Source organism: Mesoplodon densirostris, chromosome 5, assembly GCF_025265405.1.
Source record: "Mesoplodon densirostris isolate mMesDen1 chromosome 5, mMesDen1 primary haplotype, whole genome shotgun sequence".
Taxonomy (NCBI): Eukaryota; Metazoa; Chordata; class Mammalia; order Artiodactyla; family Ziphiidae; genus Mesoplodon; species Mesoplodon densirostris.
In genome coordinates this window covers 150,095,338-150,111,941 of record NC_082665.1, presented here as the reverse complement: position 1 = coordinate 150,111,941, position 16,604 = coordinate 150,095,338, and the positions used below count along the sequence as shown (strand labels likewise).

General features: G+C 36.6%; 1 protein-coding gene across 2 annotated transcripts in view; it reads right to left on the bottom strand.

Annotated features, from left to right (window-relative positions):
* STAG1 (STAG1 cohesin complex component) overlaps window positions 1-16,604 on the bottom strand; it is a 436,282-nt gene that overhangs the window by 118,924 nt on the left and 300,754 nt on the right. For both annotated transcript variants that reach the window (XM_060099648.1, XM_060099649.1), the window contains one exon: window positions 7,827-7,950. In XM_060099648.1, the coding sequence (XP_059955631.1) occupies window positions 7,827-7,950 (124 nt within the window). The remainder of the gene's footprint in view (window positions 1-7,826; window positions 7,951-16,604) is intronic.

Genomic DNA, 16,604 nt, shown 5'->3' with positions numbered 1-16,604 from the left:
AAAATACATCTACATGGGGAATGATTCCCACAGAACATCTACTGAATGCTGGCAGAAGACTTCAGACTTCCAATAGGGCAAGAGAATCTCCATGTAACTGGGCAGGGCAAAAGAAAAAGAGAGAGAAAGGAATCGGGAATGGACCTGCACCTCTGGGAGGGAGCTGTGAAAAAGGAAAGGTTTCTGCACACTGGGAAGTCCCCTCAGTCCCTCTGTCCACTGGCGGGGACAGAGGGGTAGCTTCAGAGCCTTGGAGGAGAGCACAGCAACAGGTATGTGGAGGGCAAAGCAGAGACAGACCTGCACAGGTCGATGCTGACCGGCACTCCCCATCCTGAGACGCTTGTCTGCTTGCCCGCTGGGGCAGGTGGGGGCTGGGTACTGAGGTTCGGGCTTTGGAGGTCACACCCCGGGGAGAGGACTGGGGTTGGCTGTGTGAACACAGCCTGAGGGGGGTAGGGTGCAGGGCGCCACAGCTGAGGGAGTCTGGGAAGAAGCCTGGGCCCACCAGAGGCAAGGGACCATTGTTGGGGGGCATGAGAGGAGAGGGGTGGGCCCGCCACAGGACCTTCTTTCTCTGCATGCTCACAGGCAGCAGGGCACTGCCTATATGAGCTCCAGGGGCAGGCGTGAGCCATGGCTGACATCTTGGACTCCAGAGGCAGGTGCGGAACGCTGCTGTTGCTGCTGCCACTGCCAAGGGTCCTGTGAGCGGGGGTGCAGATCACTGCCCGCACCTTCCCAGGAGCCGGCACGGCCCGCCACTGCAGAGGGTCCCCTGAAGCGGGACCAACGTCCCTGGGCGTGCACACAGCCAACCACTGCTGACAGGGGCCCTGCAACCCGGTGCCAACCACTGCCCCCACCTCCACGGGGTGCGCAACACACCGCTGCCACCCAGGGTCCCAAGATCTAGGGCCAACTTCCCCAGGGACACGTGACCTGCTGCCGCCATTGCGGAGAAACCTGCGACTGGGAGCCAACTGTTGCCCCCGCCTCCCTGGGAGCGTGCACCTGCACACCCTGATCAAGGGGATAACAGCCAGCACACGCTAAGAAAGAGACAGCAAGCATCCAAACCAAAAACAGCCCTCATGTCAAAAAAAATATTGAACCCACACAAGCTACACAGGGATTCTCCTGCTTATAAATAGCCCTCCAAGACCACAGTAGATAATTGTTTCTCCTGAACTCACAGAGTAAGAGAAATATAAGCAAAATGAAAAAGCAGAGGAACCACTCTCAGTTAAAAGACCAAAAAAATTTGCCTGCAGGAACAATGAAAAAGACTTCCTCAGTCTAATAGACACCCAGTTAAAAAAGGAGGTAATGAAAACACTGAAGAAATTAAGAAAGTCTATCAACAGAAAGGCAGATTACTGTAAAAAGGAACTTGAAACTACAAGGAGGAGACAAGAAAAATTAGAAAATTCATTTGCTGAGATGAAAGCTGAGCTCAAGGCAATGAAGAGCAGAATGAATAAGCAGAAGAAAGAATAAGTGACCTGGAAGATAGACTAATGGAAATTACCCAATCAAAACAGAAGACAGAAAGCCAAATGAAAAAAAAAAAATGAAAGCAACATAAGAGACCTATGGGATAATATAAAGCAGGCCAATCTATGCATAATAGGGATTCCAGAAGGAGAAGAAAGAGAAAAGGGGATTGAAGATGTATTTGAAGAAATTATGGCTGAAAATTTCCCAAACTAAAAGAAGGAAACAGATATCCAGATACAGGAAGCACAGAGGGTCCCAAAGAAGATGAAGCCAAACAGACCTACATCAAGACATATTATAATAAAAATGGCAGAAGTTAAAGATAAAGAGAGGATTCTAAAGGCAGCAAGAGAAAAACCAAGAGTTCTTTACAAGGCAATCCCCATAAGACTATCAGCTGATTTCTCTACAGAAACACTGCAGGCCAGAAGGGCATACAAAATATATTCAAAGTCTTGAAGGAGAAAAAATCTGCAACCTAGAATATTCTACTCAGCAAGATTTTCATGTAGAATAGGAGGAGAAATAAAGAATTTCTCAGACAAGCAAAAATTGAAAGAAAACAGCAATACTAAACCTATCCTGAAAGAAATATGGAAAGGTCATCTCTAAGTAGAAAAGAAGCAGCAAGAAGAAATAGGAAGGAGGAAATCACAATTGGAAAGTAAATCACTTAAATTAGCCAGTATACAGATCAAAAAGAAAAAAAAAACCCTATTTGTGAAAGCAATGATAAACACAAGGAACAGCAAAGGGATAAACATGAAGATGTAAAAAGGGACATCAAAATCATTAAATGTGGGGAAGGAGAGTAAGAAAATGAAGATTCTTCTTCTTTTTTTAAAATGTGTTTGAGCCTATATGACTACCAGTCTAAAGCAAGCATATATGGGAAGGGGTTAACATACTTGAAAAACAGGGCAACCACAAATGAAAAACATACAATAGATTCACAAAAACCTAAAAAAGAACACAAGCATAAAATAAAAGGAAATCATGAAACCACAAGAAGAAAAACAGAAAAAGAAAGGAACAAAGAAGAAACAAAGAATCAACTGGAAAACAAGGTTTTAAATGGTAATAAATACATATATATCAATAATTACCTTAACTGCCAATAGACTGAATGCTCCAAGACATAGAGTGGCAGACTGGATAGAAAAAAATCAAGAGTCTACAATATGCTGCCTACAAGAGACCCACCTTAGGGCAAAGGATACACACAGATTGAGAAAGAGGGGATGGTAAAAGATATTTCATGCAAATGGAAATGACAAGAAAGCAGGAGTTGCAATACTCATATCAGACAAAATAGACTTTAAAGCAAAGGCTATAAAGAAAGATAAAGAAGGACACTACATAATGATAAAAAAATCAATAGAAGAAGATGATTTTATACTTATCAACATATATGCACCTAATATAGGAGCACCCCCGATACATAAAACAAATACTAACAGACATAAAGGGAGAAATTGATGGGAATACAATAGTAGGAGACTTTAACACCCCACTCACATCAATGGACAAATCTTCCAGACAGAGAATCAACAAGGTAACAGAGGTCCTAAATGATACAACAGTTAGACTTAATTGATAGTTTCAGGATACTACATACAAAAAAAAAAAAAAAACCCACAACAACAACACCCCACATAAAACAGAATATACATTCTTTTTGAGTGCACACAGAACATTCTCTAAGGCTGACCATATCCTAGGGCACAAAACTAACCTCAACAAATTTAAGAGTACAGAAATTATTTTAAGCATCTTCTCTGACCACAATGGCATGAAATTAGAAATCAATCACAGGAAAAGAAACGAGAAAAGAACAATTAGCTGGAGACTGAATAACATGCTACTAAAAAACCAATGGGTCAATGAAGAAATCAAAAAGGAAATTAAAATATACCTTGAGACAAACAACAATGAAAACACAACCATACAAAATCTATGGGACACAGCAAAAGCACTTCTTAGAGGGAAGTTTATAGTGATATAGGCCTTCATCAAAAAACAAGAAAAATCTCAAGTAAACAACCTAAGCTATCACCTAAAAGAATTAGAAAAAGAAGAACAAACAAAACCTAAAGTCAGCAGAAGGAAGGAAATAATGAAGATCAGAGAGGAAATAAATAGAGATTTTTTAAAAAAGGGGAAAAGTCAACAAACCAAGAGCTGGTTCTTTGAAAGAGTAAACAAAATTGACAAACCTCTAGCCAGGCTCACCAAGAAGAAAAGAGAGAGAACCCAAATAAACAAAATGAGAAATGAAAAAGAAGAAATATCAACTGATACCGCAGAAATACAAAAAACATAAGAGAGTACTATGAACCATTATATGCTAACAAATTTGACAACTTAGAAGAAATGGATAACTTTCTAGAAACATACAGACCACCAAAATTGAATCAATAAGAAATAGATAATTTGAACAGATCAATCACTAGAAGTGAAATAGAATCTGTAATAAAAATACTTCCTACAAACAGAAGTCCAGGACCATATGGCTTCACAGGTGAATTCTACCAAACATACAAAGAACTTACACTGATTCTTCTCAAACTCTTCCAAAAGACTGAAGAGGAGGGAACACTCCCAAAGACATTCTATGAAGCCACCATCACCCTGATACCAAAAGTAGACAAAGACATCACCAAAAAAGAAAATTACAGGCCAATATCTTTGATGAATATAGATGCAAAAATCCTCAGCAAAATATTAGCAAAAAGAAACCAACAACACATAAAAAAGATCATACACTATGACCAAGTGGGATTCATCCCAGGTTCACAAGGATGGTTCAACATATGCAAATCAATCAGTGCAATACACCACATTAACAAAAGAAAAGTCAAAAACCACATGATCATCTCAACAGATGCAGAAAAAGCATTTGACAGAATTCAACATTCATTCATGATAAAAACTCTTACCAAAGTGGGAATAGAGGGAACATATCTCAACATAATTAAAGCCATTTATGAGAAACCCACAGCCAATATAATAATCAACGATGAAAAGCTGAAAGCCTTCCCACTAAAATGTGGAACAAGACAAGGATGCTCACTCTCACCATTTCTTTTCAACATAGTATTGGAATTCTTAGCCACAGCAATCAGACAAGAAAAAGAAATAAAAGGAATCCAAATTGTAAGGGAAGAGGTAAAATTGTCACTATATGCAGATGACATGATACTATATATAGAAAACCACAAGGACTCCACACAAAAACTACTAGATCTAACAAATAAATTCAGCAAAGTAGCAGGATAGAAGATTAACATTCAGAAATTGGTTGCATTCTTTTACATTAACAACGAAATATCAGAAAGGGAATGTAAACAAGTTTTAAAATTGCACCCCCCCTAAAAAAATTCAAGGAATAAACCTGACCAAGGAGGTGAAAGACTTATATGCTGAGAACTATAAAACATTAATAAAGGAAATAAAAGAGGATTCAAAGAAATGAAAAGATATCCCATGCTCTTGAACTGGAAGAATTAACATTGTTAAAATGGCAATACTACGCAAAGCATTCTACAGATTTAATGTGATCCCTATAAAATTACCCATGACATTTTTCACAGAACTAGAACAAATAATCCAAAAATTTATATGGAACCATAAAAGACCCAGAAGTGCTAGAGCCATCCTGAGGAAAAAAAACAAAGGCATAACCCCCCAGACTTCAGACAATGCTACAAAGCTACAGTAATCAAAACAGTGTGGTATTGGTACAAAAACAGGCATACGGATCAATGGAACAGAATAGAGAGCATAGAAATAAACCACACACCTATGGTCAATTAATCTTCGACAAAGGAGGTAAGAATATACAAGGGGAAAAAGGAAGTTTCTTCAGCAAATGGTGCTGGGAAAGTTGGACAGCTGTATCTAAATCAATGAAGTTAGAACACACCCTCACACCATGCACAAAAATAAACTCAAAATGTCTTAAAGACTTAAACATAAGACAATATACCATAAAACTCCTAGAAGAGAGCACAGGCAAAACATCCTCTGACATAAATTGTACCAATGTTTTCTTAGGTCAGACTCCCAAGGCAATAGAAATAAAAACAAAAATAAACAAATGGGACCTAATCAAACTTGCAAGCTTTTGCACAGCAAAGGAAACCATAAAAAAAAAAAAAAAAAGAAAGACAACCTACGGAATGGGAGAAAATATTTGCAAATGATGCAACAGACAAGGCTTAATCTCCAAAATATACAAAAAACTCATGCAACTCATCAACAAAAAAACAAATAACCCAATTGAAAAATGGGCAGAAGACCTTAATAGACATGTCTCCAAAGAAGACATACAGATGGCCAATAGGCACATGAAAAGATGCTCAACATCACTAATTATTAGACAAATGCAAATCAAAACTACACTGAGGTACCACCTCACACCAGTCAGAATGGCCATCATTAAAAAGTCTACAAATAACAAATGCCGGAGAGGATGTGGAGAAAAGGGAACTCCTACACTGTTGGTGGGAATTGTAAGCTGGTACAATCACTATGGAGAACAGTATGCAGGTTACTCAGAAAACTAAAAACAGAATTACCACATGATCCAGCAATCCCCCTCCTGGGAATATACCTGGACAAAACTATAATTCAAAAGATACATGCACCCCTATGTTCATAGCAGCACTGTTCACAATAGCCAAAACACGGAAACAGCTTAAATGTTCATTGACAGAGGAATGGATAAAGAGGATGTAGTAAATATATACAATGGATATATTTTAAATAAATATATTCAGCCTCAAAAAGAACAAAATAATACCATTTGCAGCAACATGGATGCAACTAGGGATTGTCATACTAAGTGAAGTCAGAAAGAGAAAGACAAATATATGATACCACTTATATGTGGAATTTAAAATATGGCACAAATGAACCTATCTACAAAAGAGAAACAGACTCAAGTTGGGCAGGGATAAGGATGGACTGGGAGTTTGGGATTGGTAGATGCAAACTATTACATTTAGAATGGATAAACAACAAGGTTCTAATGTATAACACAGGGAACTATATTGAATATCCTGTGATAAACCATAATAGAAAATATAAAAAAAGAATGTATATATGCGTATAACTGAGTCACTTTACTGTACAGCAGAGATTGGCACAGCACTGTAAATCAACTACACTTCAATAAAAAAATTTTTTTTTAAATGCCAAACCTATAAAAAAAATAAATTGCTCTGAGCTGTCTAAAAAAATCAATCAATCAATCAATAAGTAAAAAATGCTCCACAGGCTAATAATGGTAATATATAGAAAATAAGTCTTAGACTTTTACCAAAATTACTGTAAAAGTCTAAGAATATAATTGCATTTAAAAAGATAAAATGAAAAAAAAGATAAAATATCTTCTAATAGGTATGATACTTTTAACAATTCAAATAATGGAATATAACATCTTTTAAAAGAAATCATTGTTAAGATTTCTTTTTTGTGTGTGAAAATCTGGCAATTCAGGTTACAGAATGTCAGGTCATTCAATATAAAAATTCCAGCAATTTACCATTCCTATTCTTGGTTATTTAAGGATTACATACTCAGGACTTAATAATGTGAGATTCCTTTTAAGTCAGAGCCTTTTCTAAGAGAGTGGAAGTAGAGACAGATTTTAAGACCAGATATTCTAGAATCCAACAAATCTATTCAACTCTGCTAAAACATTCTACTATGATATGACCTTAGAGAATTCAAAATAAGAAAGCTTATTTAGTTTCTATATATTAAGAGAAAAAGGAATCTCTTTTGATTCCGAACTAGAAAAAGATTATAAATAGCTTATTGAGATACTACATTCTCTTAATATTTAGATGTATCAGGTTGTCAACCTTGCTTTAAGACAGCATTGCAACTAAGTAAGACACGGTTTTCACACATATGCTGATGTCTCAAGCTTCATCACGGCCACAAGTAAATAGTATTCAGCTGTATCATCTTAAATTTCCATATTATTATAACTCTTGAGAAAAAGCAACCAATGCCATCTTTTTTTTTTTTTTTTTTTTTTGTGGTACGCGGGCCTCTCACTGTTGTGGCCTCTCCCGTTGCAGAGCACAGGCTCCGGACCTGCAGGCTCAGCGGCCATGGCTCACGGGCCCAGCCGCTCCGCGGCATGTGGGATCTTCCCGGACTGGGGCACGAACCTGTGTCCCCTGCATTGGCAGGCGGACTCTCAACCACTGCGCCACCAGGGAAGCCCCCAATGCCACCTTAATTCCTAGCCTTCTAGTATTAATATTAGGACAAGTACATCTTCTATGAAAGCTGAGAACAGAGTAACTTACCCTGTCATGAAGAGTCCAGCCAACATATTTTAGGTAACTGTCATTTAGGAAGGCATCACTATACATTTTCATCCATACTCCAATTTCTTCAATACAAATGGCTCTAATCTCAGCAATAGCATCACTAGAGAAGGAAAAAAAGAGACAAACCTCTGATTAATACCCAAAGCTAGAAAGTACTTCATACTCATTTTCAGCAAGCAATAGATATCAATATTATCCAAATACTGTTTTTATATTTGCCCTCTCAAAGGTCTCCAACTTGAATATCTTCTATTTTTTATATGGCTTCTATAAAATAAAAACCACCAATACCAAACACAAAAAAAATGCTTCTGGAAATCATCTTATTTTGACTCAACTGCTCTATTTTCAGTGGACTAGGAAATGACATTTGGAACTTTCTGAAAGCCTCACAATTGTTATGGGATCAATACACATGTTAAAACTTCTGAGGAACCAGAGTATCAACATCCAAATACAGAATAATGGAGAACTCAAAACGTGTTTCTCTAAATAACTGTGACTCTTTCTAAGCTAGTACACATCTAAAGAATTAGAAGAACATAATTTTCATGAACAAAAAAATAGTATCTATGAGGCAAAGTTGTAGCAGCCTGTATTATTTGAAAATGTACAGTAGTTTACAAAACCAAGGCCTTGAAGTAACTGCACAGGGAAGAAGAATAATTCACATTTAGTCACCACAGAACAATACTGGTGACCACACTATGAAGTGGTAGCAGAACGAACCCCAAAGTCAGGTCTCTGGCTCTGTGCCCAGACAGCTTTTCACCTCACCATAAGCATCTGCTACAACCCTCCTGGAATTACTTCTACTCTAAAATCTGTGAACCATGAAAAACTACAGTGTTAATATTTTTACCTTATCTTTCAACAGGTTAATAACTCTGGCTAAAAAACCCCCATATTATATAATTAAGATAAATCCTAACTTTCTTTTGTAGATCTTAAAGGTTTCTGAGTTACCATACATGAATAATTTTTAATTCTCCAATTTACACAAGGTAATCATCTGTCAAGGAGCTTTCCTTAGTTTCTCTTTTGTGATAAAATGAGTGCTAGTATTCTAATATTTAATTCTCTGCTCTAATAAATCTTAGTTCCTTCTAAGTCCATGTCCTTGCTTAAAGAATAAAAATGTGAGAAACTTTCTCTTTCAAAACCATACTACCAATTACAGTCTTTAGTTTTCCTACATTTTTGCTGTTGTTTATACCTTTTTCTCATGGAGAGATTCTATAGCACAGAGGCTAATGATACAGTCTTTGGAGCAAGACATCCTGAGTTCAAATCCTGACTCTGCTATGTATTAGCTTCAAGTTATTTCCCTCTTTCTTAGATTTCCTCATCTGTAAAACAGGGATAATAACTGAACCTAGACCTCACAGTGACTGTGAGAATGAACTCACTTAATAAAAGTATCAATAAAATACTTAGAACTGTGCCTGGTACCTACTAAAACTTTCCATCAATGTTCATTATTATAATCTTTTAATTGTCATCATTCTAGACATTCATAGATGATACAATATAAAAAGTAGCTTAAAAACTGTGAAAGAATGTTCCTTGACCTTTAAAATAATGAATGTGAATGGTTCAAGGGTATTTCTTTTTTTCTAAATATGAAAAATTTCAGACATTACAAAGTTATTATGCTTTAACTTCATATATATTATTTTACATATTTTGAAAATTTACATACATTATATCTTATAGGCTTCCTCTCCAATTAGATTTTTTCACAAACCCGGTTTTGCAGTTTATACACACTGATTCATATAGCTCCAAGTCCAATATATTAACTTTAACTGATGTTCAGTGTTCCTTTCTATAAATAAATTACAAATTACTTATACATTCTCTCAGTGGCAGACATTTAGGTTGTTTCCAAGTTTTTGCTTTTATTAACAATGAATGGCATAAGCATTCTCGTACATGTCTTCTTGTGTAAGCGTTTCCCCTAGGGCAGTGTTTTTCAAACAGTGCATTACTACCTACCAGCACATTATGAAATAAATTTAGTGAGTGGGGAAAAAAAAGTATTTGGGATAGAAAATACTAAAATGCTTCACATGGGGTAAGGCAAGTAAGTATTTTTTCTTGGAACATCTGTGTACTTGATGTAGGACATGGTCAGTCAAGTCTGTGAGACACTGTTGTTATAATTAGAAGTGAAATTTACTGGGTGAGAAGGAATACACATCTTTACCTGAATTAGATATTAACAAATTTCTCCATATAGTGCTTTCATCCCTGCCTGTCACTTGGTATTGTTCTACTATTTTATATAAATGTCCGCTTCTAAGAAGAAGTTCATATACTTTGTCTTCTACTGGGCTGTCCAAATTAAAAAAAAAAAAAAAACCAACAGCAAAAATAAAACAAAATAAAATAGCTCCCCTCCAAAACCAAAACATAACCACAAAATACCCAAATCCCAAAGATCAATTACACTTATTCTCTGCTGAAATAAGCTTGTACAAACCAATCAAAAAAATTAAAACAAACAAAACCAGGCTGAGTTTTTTATTACACAAGCTCAGAGAAGTAGGCTAAGGACACAATGAATAGGTATGGATGGTATTTTGATTAAAACTATAGTGACTACTAAGTACAGTAACTCATAATACATAGCTCAATCATTCTTCCATTCATTACCATTGGTATTACCATTACCTCTGGTATTGAGATTATGGGTAGCTGATTCCCAAGGCTAGAGAATATAAAGGCTTAGCTTTATTTCAGTAGGAAAATATTGCTCAAAATCTTTTTTTATAACCATTTCTATGTCTAAGCCTAACCTCTAATACCTTTTTCTCACGCTTATTAGACTGCCAAAAGCTCATGTTCTTGAAATACAGCTCTTCTCTGTAAGCACTGCCAACATTTTGATACAGCTTATCTTCTTGGAATCCCAGTCCTTGTCTACTTCAGATGCTAGTCTGACGCCTCCCACTTTAACTTAAAAATTTTTAAATATCCTTTTTAGATTTACAATTTGACTATGTATGTAAGACAGCCCATTCTACTACTATTAAAAGTCCCGGAGGTGATTCTTCTCCTATTTGAGTTTTGGAGCTCTAATCTACTTTGCTTGCTGATACCACCCTATTAATCATTCTCTACATGTAATTATATTATGTAATTACAGACTATACAGTAAAGTAAGAATTTCTTTGTGGTGGTCTTAAAATGTTCACACATTTTCTGTTACTATTCCCTTTGGTGGAGACGCATGCTTCTTTTCTTGAATACAGGTGTACTTATTAACTTGTTTCTAATAAATATAATTCAGTGGAAATGATGAATTTTGGCCTCTGAAGCTAGGTCAAAAAAGACATAGTGACTTCTTTGTTCTCTCTCTTGGATCAGTCTCTCTCAGGAAAGCCAACTGCCATGTCTTAAGGACATTCTAGCTGCCTTACAGAGAACTCAACGTGGTGAGTAACTAGGTCTTCTTCCACCAACCGTGTGAGTACGCCATACAAGAAGCAGCTGCTCCAACCACAGTCAAGCCTTCAAGTGACTGCAGCCTCAACCAAAGTCGTGACTGCAACCTGAGGAGGGAACTTAAGCCAGAACCCCTTAGCTAGGCCACTCCCAAATTCTTGACCCACAGTAACAATGAGATAATGTATACTGTACCAAGTTTTGGGGTAAGTTGTTATATGGCAAAAGATAACCAATATTCTTAGTTTTACTGTTATTAAAGGCCTTTGCCAATTGAGCCATAACCAATCTTCTTTTAGTTTGGTCTATGAATGAGTTCTTTAGTCCAAATAGCTAAACTGCACACATTACATGTCTGTGGCGATTCCTACACTCACAGTGCCCTCATTCCATTCTGATTACCTACAATAATTATTCTTTCAAGCTCTAGTAAACTTTCAGGTTTTCCATGATTCATGGCACATCCTCTTATTACCATAGATAGCTTTCTTCTTGCCTTCTAGGAACTAACATTCTATTTAAGTAAATGAAGTACAAAATGAAAATGCAGTATGTTTCTAAATATTCTGTGGCTTGATTATGATATCTGTCTATCTATCTATCTATTTATTTATGTTGTGGTACGCGGGCCTCTCACTGCTGTGGTCTCTCCCGTTGTGGAACAACAGGCTCCGGATGCGCAGGCCCAGTGGCCATGGCCCACGGGCCCAGCCGCTCTGCGGCATGTGGGATCCTCCTGGACCGGAGCATGAACCTGCATCCCCTGCATCGGCAGGTGGACCCTCAACCACTGTGCCACCAGGGAAGCCCCTACAATATATTTTTTGATATAGATATTTTTCTCATATTTTAGAGATCTTCAGACTTTGATTTTTATATTACATTTATTTTTAACACCTTAATCTCTATTTCCAAAGGTCTCACTCCATTTAGAAAGATAACGTTTAGCTGCAGGTGTTTGGAAGTTTCCAAAACAAAGATTAAGTAGGGGGCAAAAAAGTTAGTAAGACAAGAGGAAATGTATAGAGACAATCACACGATGAACTAATTTTCATAGTTCTAGTACTGGGGCCTTGAAATGAACAACTAAAGATGAAGTCAGAATACACTTTACTTGAAAACTCAAAGAAAGAAAAAAACTAGAAAAGAATAATTCTGGGGCAATTAATCCTTTGCTGTAGCTCTTTTTTAAAGCATAAAAGAATAATTATGTTCATTTCTATGGAAAACTTACCTAATTTACTGATCCTCAGTTAGTATGCCTTTACTTTAATATCTGGACTTAAGTTTTTGTTTTGAATTAATTTCTTGGCAAATGAAATTCAAATTGTTTTCTGCTACTGAATTTTAATTAAATGTTTTGTGTACTACCCTTATAGATGCTTTCCCAGTAAGGAAGAAGATTAAATTAAAATGACTGATAAATTTCAGAGGCTAATTCTTGGTTAACATATATTGTTTGACACAGTTATCTCTCTTACACAAGAAATCTCATGAGAGCTCTCGAGTAAGAAATAATTATGAATGCTAAGAAGGTCCACTATCTAAGTTGTACAACACAATAAATTCATGACTCAACCAATTTTGTCACTAATGTTTGGCTAAAAAAATTTACATTTTCCAAAATAGAACAACTCCTAGAGATTGGGGGAAAAAAAAGCCTAAGGGAGAAAGGAACAGCTGAAGGAGTTACTGAAAAGTCATACTATATCCTTTATTAGACTGTGAACAAGAACTTGAGAATAGAGATGATAGCTTGCAGAAAGATGATTAAAATAAATATTATCTTATAGAGTATTAAATGTTAGCAAAGGGCAGTACAAGGAACACAGAAGCATGTAAAATGATGGAGGGAAACAGAAGGGGTCAAGGAAGGCTTCTGAGAGGCAGTAATGTTTGTGTAGACCAAAGAACTGAAACTCTCCTGGTTTGCTTACTAAATCCAAATCTTCCATTGAATTATTTCAGGATGACCAGCATTATTTAAAGTGTGTCAGAAACATAATAAGTTTATGAAATTAAAAATACTTTTCATCTCTTTCATTGCATTATCCATTAGAGAAAATACTGACAATATATACAACAAGGCATTTTATCACTAAGAGTCTCCCACAAAGCAGGTGACATAGCTATCTGCTATCCTGCATTATTCCTTAATATTCTACTATTAACAGCAATTTAGGCATAACATTAAAAACTGAATGTCAAGGATATATTAACTTTCAAAGAAAAATACCTTTAGTTTATATTTACATTCTAACTATGAACTTAACCCACAGGTTAAGTCAAGGGTGAAATGTTAGGAAGTAAGAAGATTAAAATAATAGAATGACAGTTCACTCAGAATAAATCATATCATGGTATCATATAAGAATAGCTCTGAAAACATGATTCTGAAATGTTTCACTATTGTATAAAAAGATGAAAGACAACGAGAATATAAAAAATATCCATGTTTCTTCTTCTCAAAATTGTTGAAATCTTTCCTCTGTTATCACTTCTTTCATTAAATTTGTTAATAATAAGAACCAAACTTTTAAATTCTTTTACTATCACTAAAATAAGTCTTTTTTGATTTTAAGACTTTCTCATGGTCTTTGATGTTTTGTACTTTGACTACAGTAGGTCTATATGTGAAACATTTTCCTTAACCTACTCAACACTCTTAATTTTTTTTAATTTGAACATTCCATTTTTTTTTTTTTTTTGGCGGTATGCAGGCCTCCCACTGTTGTGGCCTCTCCCGTTGCGGAGCACAGGCTCTGGACGCGCAGGCTCAGCAGCCATGGCTCACGGGCCCAGCCACTCCACAGCATGTGGGATCTTTCCGGACCGGGGCACGAACCCGTGTCCCCTGCATCGGCAGGTGGACTCTCAACTACTGCGCCACCAGGGAAGCCCTGAACATTCCATTTTTTAATCAATTTTGTAAAATTTCAGTTCCTCATTTTACTTCTTTCTAATACTTCTCTCTTTGTTTGAAATCCTATGTAAAGGACTTAAGAGGCCTCTCAAACGATCCCCCATTTTTCAGAAATGTCATTCTATTATCTTCTATGCCTAGGTAAATTCCTCAATATTATATTCTAATTCACTAAGTGTCCCTTCAACAGTCTAAAGTATATTTTCTTCACTAAATATATACCCATTAATATATTTTTCATGTCTGGTATTTTTAAATTGTGTTTTTAAGTCTACTTGTTCATATTATATGCCATTTAATTGTTGAATAAACCAGGTCATTTGATCTATGCAACTTCCCACATTCTGGACTAAAATGATACCATTAGGATTCAGTCAGACAAAATGCTCTTCTATTTTCTATATTTCCTATGGACTAGTACTTAAATCTAACAATTAATTTAATCTTAATTTAATTTTAATTAATTAATATTTAATTTTTGAAGTTGGGGTGGCAGGAGAGAAAAAGCATTAACTGAAAGTGTCATCTCTCCACAGCACTTCTATTTCTAGTATGTACATGCAGTAACATTTTCCCTTAATCAATAAAGTGGACTAAGTGATATTTCTGGAAAAACCCATGATTGTTATCCATGACATGCTGATCACATTGGCAGGCAGGTCATACTCTCACATATATTTTCAACCCTCTTTTGAGGAACTGAAATTTTTTTAAAATACATTTATTTATTTATTTATTTATTTAATTTTGGCTGCGTTGGGTCTTCGTTGCTGCACATGGGCTTTCTCTAGTTGCAGCAAGCAGGGGCTACTCTTCGTTGCAGTGTGCAGGATTCTCATTGTGGTGGCTTTTCTTGTTGTGGAGCATGGGCTCTAAGCATGTGGGCTTCAGTAACTGTGCCTCCTGGGCTCTAGAGCACAGGCTCAGCAGTTGTGGCACAAGGGCTTAGTTGCTCCACGGCATGTGGAATCTTCCCGGCCCAGGGCTCGAACCCGTGTCCCCTGCATTGGCAGGCAGATTCTTAACCACTGCGCCACCAAGGAAGCCCAGAGGAATTGAAATTTTAGTGTATCAAAAGTGAGCTATGACAGATTCAATACTAGTATGCAAGGTCTGATTAAATTAAAAAATCAATAAGGTAACAGTAGGAAATTAAGGAATTGTTGCTTTTATGAGAATAATAGGTTGAAAATTTTGGCAAGCCTCAGAAAGGGTGGGTCACTGAAATGAAATAAAGGCTATGTTATTATGGTGTTGAATATGAGGTAAAATCATAAAAAATGGTATGGATTCTGCATTCAAAATTGTGTGGCTGAGCCAAGATGGACAGGATTTATGCTTCTTCCTCTTGAAAAAACTAAAAAAAACTGCATAAAATAATACTTTCTAGGTGTTGGATATCAGGCAGAGCAGGGCAGTGGTATAGGCAGGGGAACCTATACAGAGCCTGGGTATTTCCCTGAGTTGAGGAAAAGGAGCTGGGACTCTAGAGGACAAGGTGGTTAGATTTTACAAGGCACAGTACCAGAGATGCAGAGAGAGAGTGAGCTCTGGGCATCTGCAGAAAGACCCTATCAACTCTTCAGCTGAGTATAAAGAGCATGTACATGTGAACAAATCAGGCAATGCTGGGGAAAGAATGGAAAGAGCAGAGAGGACAACCTCTGGAGCAAACATAGGGCTTGGAATACTTTGTGTTCCAGTGAGCCAGAGCAGAAAAACCTTGTAATTCACAGGGCATCAAGAAAAGTACAAAGAATGGTTTTATCTTAGTATCTGGGTAAAGTTAACCTTAGACTAAACGCTGCCCTGGTCCACTTAACAAACCTTAAAAAAAGTCTTGAAAAGATCAAACATTAATTATGTCCCAGAGAAAAGTGGATGAATTTCTTAAGAATATATTGTCTGGTACCCAACAAAACAAAACCCACAGTGGTTGGCACCTAATAAAAATTGCCAGGCATTCAAAGAAGAAAATGACCCATAATAAGGGGAAAAATTAACCAAAAGAAACAGAATCAGAAATGACACAGATGATAAAACTAGTGAAACAGAACATTAAAAGTTACAACAAAATACATATATTCAAGAGGCTTGAGGAGAGCCTGGATGTAATAAAACAAAAATGAAGAAAATGATCCTGAAGAACATCATGACAAAATTGGTTAAACTAGTTACAACAACAACAACAAAAAAATTAAATGCAACCAGAGCAAAAGATAAATTAACTACAAAGGACACAAGATAAGAATGACAGCAGTTCTAGTTGAAAACAAGCCAAACCAGAGATAATGGATCAATTCCTTTAAAAGACTGAAAAAAAAAAAGGTCAACCTACAATTCTATACTAAGAGAAAACACCTTTCTTCCCGTCCCCCCAC